The sequence below is a fragment of the Stegastes partitus genome, unplaced genomic scaffold (genome assembly GCF_000690725.1).
Source record: "Stegastes partitus isolate 25-593 unplaced genomic scaffold, Stegastes_partitus-1.0.2 Scaffold545, whole genome shotgun sequence".
Lineage (NCBI taxonomy): Eukaryota > Metazoa > Chordata > Actinopteri > Pomacentridae > Stegastes > Stegastes partitus.
This window is the reverse complement of record NW_007578276.1, coordinates 145,345-155,027: the sequence shown is the minus strand read 5'-3', so window position 1 is coordinate 155,027 and position 9,683 is coordinate 145,345. Positions and strand designations below refer to the sequence as shown.

Genomic DNA, 9,683 nt, shown 5'->3' with positions numbered 1-9,683 from the left:
TTCTGGGGAATTCAGAACTACTGACTGGGCTCTGTGGACAGAAAGCATGCAGCTACAAATCAAAGCACCTCCTGAGTCTGGCAGCGACTGATTCAATTACAACTCTTTAATCATGAATTATAAAGGTGTGGATAATGGAGGCTCTGCTCGCACTGTGGATCTGTAAAACAAGCATTTGTTTCGAGCAGCATTTGTTTTCCTTTCACATGCACAGTAGGCACCTTGCACTGTCACAAATGTTGGACTGGATGTAGATTTACGCCGTGCATACCTTTGTTGACACGGATCACAAGTCTGTTTGGTCCTTACTCGTCCTTTTCATTTAAATTCTATTGAGTTTTACAATACAAAGAAAAGGTCCAATAATCTGTTATTTCTAAATGGTCACAACAATATCGTGCTGATGGAAGTATGCAGTGAAATTACAGACACACACAGATAAATGTAGTTTCAGGCAGTAAACCTAAAGTCCGGCAGTGTTCCTCTCATTCCCTGAGGCTCCAGCTAAAGTCCAGTTGAACGATCCCTGGTCTCCCGTCTGTTTCTCAGAACCAGAAAAAATGAAGTCGATGTCGCAGCTGGCCGTCCTGACCCGGAGATGGAGCCCGGCGACGATGAAGCTGGGGCCTTTCCAGGAAGTGATTCTGGAGAGCAGCAGCGTAGAAGAACTGAAGGAGAAGGTACGTCTGTCGCCTGATGAATGCGTCTCTACTCACAGTTTATGTTCAGACGGTGCTTCATCGCTGCTCCATGTAAAATCACGACACTTCATTCAGTAGCTGAAGGAACTGATGCCGTTTCTGTGACTAAAGTCTTTAATTCTGTTTGCAGCTTTGTGAGATCAGCGATATTCCTCTTGAAAACCTGGAGTTTGCAAAGGTATGTGGATTACGTTACATCACACAGGACCCAGTATTTCATTCTCTGCTACTTCACTGATGAGCCTCCCCTCTGCTGCCTGCAGGGCCGAGGAACATTTCCTTGTGATATTTCTGTGCTGGAGATCCACCAGGATTTGGACTGGAACCCGAAGGTGTCAACCCTAAACGTGTGGCCTCTCTACATCTGTGATGACGGAGCTGTGGTCTTCTACAGGTGAGTTAGGAGTTGTGGTTTCTGTTCTCTGTATCGTGGTGTTAATCATTTGACAGACACAAAGGGAAACAGCCCCACAGGGTCGCCTATGTTATATTTGCACATGTATACATCTTTGTGTTTATTAATGAGGCAGGAAGTGCATTCAATATTCAGTGTTTACGGAAGTAAACATGGATGGTGGTGGCAGCGGGGGAGTGTCGCTGCCGCCACCACCGATGGTGGAAACAGAAGTGTGAGCGCTAACTAAACTAGCATCAGCAGCCAAGTACTGCCTGTGTGTTCTGGCCACTTCCTCCCCGTCGGAACCCTTCCCCGGGGTGGAACGTGCACAATCACACCGGTCAGTTAGGCTGAAATCCAGCGATGCGTAGTGTTCTAACAATACACTAGTTATTATAACAACTATGAACAATAATTAACAACTAATGATCCTTCCAGCATCAAGCCCTCCTTGTATCTGGACCTCCGTCTTGACAATCCAACAGCCTTGATATCCGACATAAAAGAAAGTTTTACATTTAGTGTCGGATTATCGAGTCATGACTGCACTTTTAGAAAAGCATCACAAAAAGATCCTCATACTACAAACATTGGTGCTTGTATTCAATTTTATTGCTATTTCTTATTATTAACAGATAAGAGTATTGACATGTGACTCATAAAGTGTCTCGGCACTGACTAAAAAGGCCGACAAAGCGACGGCTCTGATCCAGACGGTTTGGCTGCTAATGCTAGAGCTAGCAGCAGCTTGAGAGACTTTTGTGACATTGTGCAGCAGGGATATTTATAGAGAGCATCTGCTACGCTAAGAAAGGAGGTTGAATTCAATATAAATGAAGGCTTTTGGATGGACATAAGGCCTGCTCACTGAACTGCTTTTCTGCTTCACGTAACGTTTTAAATATTTGCGACTTGAGCTTAATGTTGCTGGGCTCTGTGTGCAGGGACAGCACCGAGGAGCCTCTGGAGCTGTCGGAGGACGAGCGCAACGAGCTCATGAAGAAGGAGAGCAGCCGCCTGCTCAAGACCGGACACCGCGTCAGCTACTCGCCACGCAAGGAGAAGGCCCTCAAGATCTACCTGGACGGCGGCCCCGCCAAGGACCCGGGGCAGGACTGAGGCGCACAGAACCACTTTGGGTTATTTGGATCGTCTGGCTGCCGCAGCAGAGCAACCAGGCTACGGGACTCCGACCGTCGGGGCCCGATAGTGACTTGAAATGAAGCAGCGACGTGAGGCCGACGCGCCCTCACCCTCCACTCTGAGCCCCGGGACCGGCTCAGAAACCCTTATTGTGCACTATAGTGTATTGTACTGTAAAGTTTAAAGGGAAGTACAAAAGCTATTCATACAGAAAAAGAATCAAATACTGTATAGACAAATCAAGTGACAAGTAAAAAGCTTCAGAGATGGATGCGGAGCTGCTGGGACTGTGAAGCCGCTCTGCCAGGCGTCCATCCTGTCTATTTAAGTCTTCGGTCTCCTCTCACATCTTTCACTCTCCTCCCCGTCACTGCGTGTTTATCTTCCTGTTTTTTGGACGTAGTGTTGGTTCTGAATCATCTGTGGCCGTCTCGTAAGTCCGTGTGCTCGCCCCCCCCCCCCTCGAGCACCGCTTTGTTAAAGAAACCCAACAGAACTACTCACCCGCCCTTTCTTGCCTCGTCTGATGAGGCAAACCTCTGTGACTTTGAAGCATTAATTTACAAGATTTGATGAATTAAAAAAAAACAAAAAACAAAGCAACAGTTTTTAAAGGTTGTTTCTGCTCCTCTTGATGCTCCTATGATGCCAGAGCGGTGTGTCGCTGCTGCTGCTGCTGCTGCTGCTGCTGCTTTGTAGGAGCTCTGCATCACTTCCACTAGACGTAGCGATTCGCCGACTGTCGGTCCTCCAACACAACGTAAACAAACCAAGTAGACGACGTTAAGAAGCTCCTTGTTTGGTTGTAAATGATTCCTTTGCTCCAGACCTGATCATGCAGTTCGGTCTGATAAGGGTTCAGGCACACATCTGTTGTCTCTATTAACCTTTAATTTAGATATCTTTGTTTTGTTTGTTTGTTTTTTGCACCATGTGAACTGGGTGTCATCCACATGTGTGTGAGTGTGTGTGTGAGTGATTGTGTGTGTGTGTGTGTGGTGTTGTACTGAGGGGAGGGAGGGAGGGAGGGAGGGAGGGAGCTCTCTGGGTTCTGTCAGAGGTTGTTTTCTGGCGCTTCTACCTGCTGCTGCTTGATAGACGGACACCAGAGCGCTGCAGAAAGCCCGCCGGACTCCCGAGTCTGCTCTGAGGACTGAAGCTCAGCATCCCGGCTCCCCTCCCCCCCTCCCTCCCCCACCACCACCACCGACCCCACCAACCCCCCGCTGGGCTTCTGATGCTGCCACCAGCTTATTCACTGTAGAAATGCCAATATCAGAAGAAAAACTCTCTTTTTTTTTCTTTTCTTTTTTCGTTGTTGTTGTTTATTTCTTTGAGATTTCAGATCCTGTGTGAAAATAGTTAAAGATGATTTTAGAAATGAATTAAAGTGCTTTTTTTCATAACTGCAGTTTTCTGTCACTGTAAATCAGATCGGATTATTAATAATAATAATAATAATAATAATAATAATAATAATAATAATAATAGATCAGATTTATACACTAGGCACTCAAAGACGCTGTCAATTATTTAATCACACATGTAGCCACAGCTGCCTTGGGGCAGACTGACAGAGGCCTGGCTGCCATTCTGCCCCTTTGACCACCACCTCAAACAATCGATTCATTCACACCAGGCGAGGTGGGTCTTGGGTAATGCTGGCAGATTAATCGTAGCAACTGGACTTGCTTGAGTTCCTTGAAGACGTTCCACCTCTCATCCAAGAGTCTGACTGACCAGTTGGGAGTTCCAGATATCCTCAAGGAGCCATTCACACCTGAGCTTCAGCTTCAATTGGGGGTTTGTTGCTCCTTAAGGATATCTGGAACTCCCAACTGGTCAGTCAGACTCTTGGATGAGAGGTGGAACGTCTTCAAGCGAGTCCAGTTGCTACGATTAATGTACCACAACCTGGATGACTGAGGATCTTCACAGACATCTTGGGTAGCGGGTCACAGGGCGGAATCGACCCGCCGACCTTCTGATCTTTGACCGACTCGCTCTACCACAGGGGTGTCCAATCCTGGTCCTCGAGGGCCACAGTCCCTCTTCCAACACCTGATTCACATGATCAGCTCATCATCAAGCTCTGCAGAAACCTGATAACGATCCTGATCATTTGAACCAGGTGTGTCGGAAGAGGGAAACATCTAAAACATGCTGGATAGGGGCTCTCGAGGACCAGGATTGGACACCCCTGCTCTACCACCTGAGCCACAGCCGCCCCAAGTTAGATCAATTAAGACCAGATTAATTAACTCACACGACACAAATGGATGTTTTGGTGTTCCCCCCCAAAAAAAGATTTATTTTTCCAAAGGGCAGGAGTGGTACAAGCTGTGGTACAGAAGAGTGCAGGTTGTATTTATCGTAGGTACACCGCTTCGTCAGGCGTCGTAGTGAAACGCTGTGTCATGCTGTAGACCACGGATCTCCAGCTCCGGTCCTCGTCAGCTACTGTCCTGCAGGTTTTAGACGTTACTGCAACACACCTGACTCACATTAATGCAACAGACCCGTGTAGAGCTTGACAACGAGCTGTTAATGATCCATTCTCAGTCAGGTGTGTTGTAGTAACGTCTAAAACCTGCAGGACAGTAGCTGAGGAGGACCGGAGCTGGAGATCCCTGATGTATTCTAATGTTTCAGCAGTAATTTTTGGAACCTCGTCGACACGTCAAGTATTTGCATAAGTAAGACGGTTTCGAGGAATAAGGGAGTTACTGATCCACCAAAAAAAGAGACTAAATCGTGCATAAGGCTGCTAGAAAAGACTATTTCATTACATATAAACCTTCTCTGGAACATCCAGATTGCCTAATGGTTAAATTAAGGTCTTGGTTTGAGTCCAGCTGGCCGCCCTTGTTACGCCCCCCGACTCTCCTCTTGATGATTTAAATTAATTTCCCCCCTTTTTTTTTAATCTGGCAAAAGGTCCATAACAGTATCAGTGATAACATCCACCAGTCAGTTCATGCTGCCTGATGACGCCTCGTCTTTTGCATGAAGGCGTCTAAAACACTTAAACCGAAGAGACAGCAGAGCAAGAAAACCCGACTTTGGTGAATAAACTGATGGTTATTACAGTTTAATAACAGTTTATTAATTACACGGTAATTTATTCATTTATGCTCTATTTGCTATAAATCTACACTAAGAGACTCTTAATGGTTATTTAGGGCAGCGGTTCTCAAACTTTTTGAGCCACGACCCCCAAGACAACATAAGTTTGTGTTCGTGAGCCCTGAATTGGAATTTTTAATGCAGCATAAGTAATAATATTGTTGTTCAAGCATTAAAAATTAATGTGTTAATTCCACAGAATAATCTCTTTACATTCATTTTCTTTTGAATGAAAGAATGAATTGAATTTATTTCGAACAAATGAAAAAAGTATAAAAACAAAAAAAGCAAAGAAGAATAATATTGCATAATCAGAAGGAGTAGGAAGAAGTACACACTTTTAATTCTGACAGCCCTAATACACATTTATTTGATAAATGTAGGCTTTATTTATTTTTTATTTATTTTTTCTACAATGATCTGGCGACCCCCTGAAATCATCTTGGGACCCCCATGGGGGTCCCGACCCCCAGTTTGAGAACCACTGATTTAGATACAGAAGATTGCAAACATACAGTAATGACATCCACAGTCAGTTATTATTGCATGAGATCGTTCAGTTAACTGGTTTCTTGTGTGTTCAGCTCAGAGGACCGAAACATCACCACAGTTTGCTCTCAGACAACAGATTGCAGTCGTCGTCTGATGACCTGAACAGCCAACTGTCGTCCATCAGGTTCTTCAAATCAAGCTTCGATCGTACGCTTGATAACTTTCTGACTTTGCTAAATATGAAACGCTGCTTCAACGACAACAGCGGTGCATTAAAATTCTGAATAAAGTGCAGATATACACGTATATATACATAAAAGGAAAAAAACAAAATAAATCTGACACAGGCAGAGTAAACCAGGACAGCGTTTCCAGCTGCCGTGCATATATAAGAACATCTCTGTGCAGTCATAAGTTTTTCACCTGTGTGGAGGAAAAGCAGCGTGAGGACTTTGGCAGCAGAGCAGACGATGGAGGGAAAGTTTGCCAGAACATGTTCTCAGCTTTAACAAGTGAAAGGTGCAGAAGAGAAATGCAACAGCTCTAAGCAGCTATAATTAGATTTACTACAAAACATCTGAGATGAGGTCAGTACGATTAAATGTTAGAACAGGAAGAAACAGAACATGCTGTGCTTGGATGTGACGGTCTTCTTGTTTCTGTGGAGAAATCCAACAACATGCATTTTATTGCTCACACGGTGCACCAAGCATGAGTTTGGTTTTCCTCCCAGTTCACAGTAAACGCAGTAAGTCTGGAAACTGGGCGACAGGAAGGTGAATTCATTGATATTTAATCTTTAGAGCTGTGTTCAATGGCTGGGGTTAGCGTTAGATAGAGTTAGAACAAAATATAGGAATGCAGCAAATAGTCAAGAAACTTTCCTGCTTTTGTTTTGGGTTAGTCACATTTATATCTACGTTTTCAGAAACTTTTGAGGGTTATAAATCTCAGTTACAGCGAACAGAATAAATATATGTTCATCCATTTTCCATGCTTTTTGGATTAAGCTGGCAAAAAGAAAGTGCAACGCTTCTTTAATGGCTCTGGAGTCAGAGGAGACTCGCTGACTAGCTGCTCACAGGGCAAAGTGAGTGTCTAGATGATGTAGTCTATCTCTGAGTACAGAGAGTCTGTCAGGTCCTCTTCGCTCGAGTCCTCTCCTTTAAGGCACATGGAGCCTCGCCTGTGGAGAAGGAAAGCAGCACAGTGTGGGAATGGAGGTTCGTTTAACTTCTAAAGACCTGGCGTCACATTTTGGGTTATACTGCCACAGTACATTTTTTTAAATTTTAATTTTTAATATTTTATTATTATTTTTTTTCCTTTTTACATCTCTATATTTTTTATTTCCTTTATATTTTTTATTTTTTATTCCTCGTTGCTATTTGATCTGATCAAATAGCAACTAGGAATAAAAAAAATAAAAAATGCATATCAAACAAGAGCTTGTATGGAGCAGTGAGAATGCCAAATTACAAAAATAAATCAATAAAGGAATAATAAAATAAAAGTGGAAATAAAAAGAAGAATAAATAAAATAAAAAATAAATATTGTGGCAATATAAAGCAATATTAATCAAAAATGAATCCATAAAAGAAACAGCTAATAAAAGTAGAAATATAAAGACAAATAAATAAAACAATAAAAAATAATATGTTTTTTAAATTTGTATTTAAAAAAAATTATTTATTTATTTATTTATTTATTTTAATTTAATTTAATCTTAATTTTTAAACTTTTTTATTGTTTCATTTTTTTTAACTTAACACAAAAATAAAAAAAATAAAAACAATAATAAAAATAAATGAATACATAAAAAATGATTAAAAACAAATAAAAATAAATAAATCTCGCTCCTCCATAAGCTTGGGTCTTAAGAGGTTAAAGCTTCTGGATACATCTGAACAGAATAATTCATTCAATCAAAGTAAAAATGTACAATATGTTTTACATCATTCTTTGCTATTAACTCCGTCGTGCACAGCGTCCGTAGCCGGTGCTTAGAATGTTGTTGTGGACGTTTATGCAAAGTTGCACGTTTTTAACAAGCTCATATGTCGCTGACGACTTGAGAAAACGTGTAGTTCTCACCCCAGGTGCTGGCAGTGGAGATCTCCTGCACAGGGGCAGTGTTTCCTGGGCCCATCGTCCTGCATGTCCCACGACAGCAACTCCATCAGGTGGTTGGAGGCACCGAAGCAGCGCTCGCGCTCGATGGGTTTGGCCGAACAGACGGGGAAGAGCAGGGCTGAACGCACAAAGGAAAACACAGTGTCTGAGAGAAAGCAAAGAGCCGCTGATGAACATGCAGGTTGCTCTGCTGTGTTCTGTACCGTACTTTTATGAAAAGCGCAGCAGAGGTCTGGGTTGCAGTCAGTCTGGTGCTGACAGGTGCTGCCAGGCTCCCCTTTGGTGGCGTTCTGGCTGCACTGGCCCCAAAGACACAGCTGTTCACCGCAGCACTCGTCATCCTTAGTGCAGGGCTGACAGGACAGGAAACATGGCCTTTATTCTCTTTACTGAGGAGTCAGCAAACCAACAGCGGACGACTCTTTCTGCAGGACTGATGTCTGAAAGAGTCCCTCAGACTTATGACTGAATTCTTGGGGGTCACTAGAATATGTTCACACACTGTAATGGTCAGAAAATACATTATTTTTCCTATACTGTGTCTTGAAGGCCCTCCTCTCTGCTCAGTCTGCTCTGATTGGCCAGACGAAAGCGAGGCAAGCTGGGTAAGATGTACTATAACGGTGGATCTGTCAGTGTAGGGATGTACCCCATGTAGAAGTGACTCTAGTGAAGAAATGATGCGAGGAAGCTGCTCATTCTATTCGTGAAGCTGTGCAAAAAAAGCAGGTATCATGCAAATGTGTAACACCGTGATACGTAACAGAGGCTGTATGGCTGTGAAGGAAAACACACAAAAAATCACAATATCAGCGCTTCAAGAGCCACAGAAATGACAAAAGCAGCTTTCAGTTGAACAATGCTGGAACTGGGAGCAGCGTTAATGACGCTGATGACTCTCTGAGCACGAAGCCGACTGACTTTTCTCTTGATTAAATATGAATGAGATCAGCGGGTCAACTGGTCTCTGATCGCGGTGAGAAGAGCTCCTATTAAAGCCTCCATGAATTGTTAATACGGGGACACGGCAAACGCTGTTCTGGTTGTTTCCATGCAGACTTTTTTTTTTTTTTTTTAGTGCAGCGATTTTGACAAGACGCAGATCCGGTCCGCCGTGTGTTTATTATCCCGGCACACTGGACTCTTGTTTGGCAGACCGCCAGCGTCTTCATCCCTTTGCATTGCCTTTTTTTTAATAACTCTGCCACACTGAGACCAATTCATCCAGTGAAGACTCCACAGAGTCAGCAGTTCAGTCATAACCGAGTGTTCAGTGAAACCAATGAGACGAGAAGGCTCACATGAGCGATATTATTTTTGTTCGAGGCGGCAGAATGAAGGGAAGAGCTCTTATTTAACCTTGACTTGCTGTCCTTTCATGTGAAGCTCACAGGACGGAGTGCTCGCAGACAACTCACTCCAGTTACACTTGTGGACGCACTGCAATGCAGCTGATGTGAAACCCAAGAAGCCTGGAAGTGTGTGTTTGAAAGAAACAGACCTAAGAGAGAACATGACAGAGAGGTGACTTGTGTTGACTCACCACGTCGACGGCTTTACAGGGGAGACATCTGGACGTGTCAGAGAGGCAGTACCGTCCCTTCCCACAGTCGTCACCGGTGATGCAACTCTACAGAAAAGTGAGAGGAAGGTTTGCATCATGGTGTCGGTCTCATAGCTGTCAGGGCCC

At 43.7% G+C, this 9,683-nt stretch overlaps 2 protein-coding genes across 3 annotated transcripts in view; one reads left to right on the top strand and one right to left on the bottom strand.

Annotated features, from left to right (window-relative positions):
- Positions 1–2,829, top strand: part of usp47 (ubiquitin specific peptidase 47) — a 20,584-nt gene extending 17,755 nt beyond the window's left edge. For both annotated transcript variants that reach the window (XM_008288175.1, XM_008288174.1), the window contains 4 exons: positions 550–680; positions 832–879; positions 965–1,095; positions 2,043–2,829. In XM_008288175.1, the coding sequence (XP_008286397.1) occupies positions 550–680; positions 832–879; positions 965–1,095; positions 2,043–2,217 (485 nt within the window). In that variant the 3' untranslated portion in view covers positions 2,218–2,829. The remainder of the gene's footprint in view (positions 1–549; positions 681–831; positions 880–964; positions 1,096–2,042) is intronic.
- Positions 2,830–5,807: 2,978 nt separating this feature from the next.
- The window catches only part of dkk3a (dickkopf WNT signaling pathway inhibitor 3a), a 5,813-nt gene continuing 1,937 nt past the window's right edge, over positions 5,808–9,683 (bottom strand). The window contains exons 4-7 of the mRNA XM_008288173.1: positions 9,537–9,623; positions 8,202–8,346; positions 7,955–8,111; positions 5,808–7,045 (exon numbers count right to left, since the gene is read on the bottom strand). Of these exons, the coding sequence (XP_008286395.1) occupies positions 6,958–7,045; positions 7,955–8,111; positions 8,202–8,346; positions 9,537–9,623 (477 nt within the window). The 3' untranslated portion in view covers positions 5,808–6,957. The remainder of the gene's footprint in view (positions 7,046–7,954; positions 8,112–8,201; positions 8,347–9,536; positions 9,624–9,683) is intronic.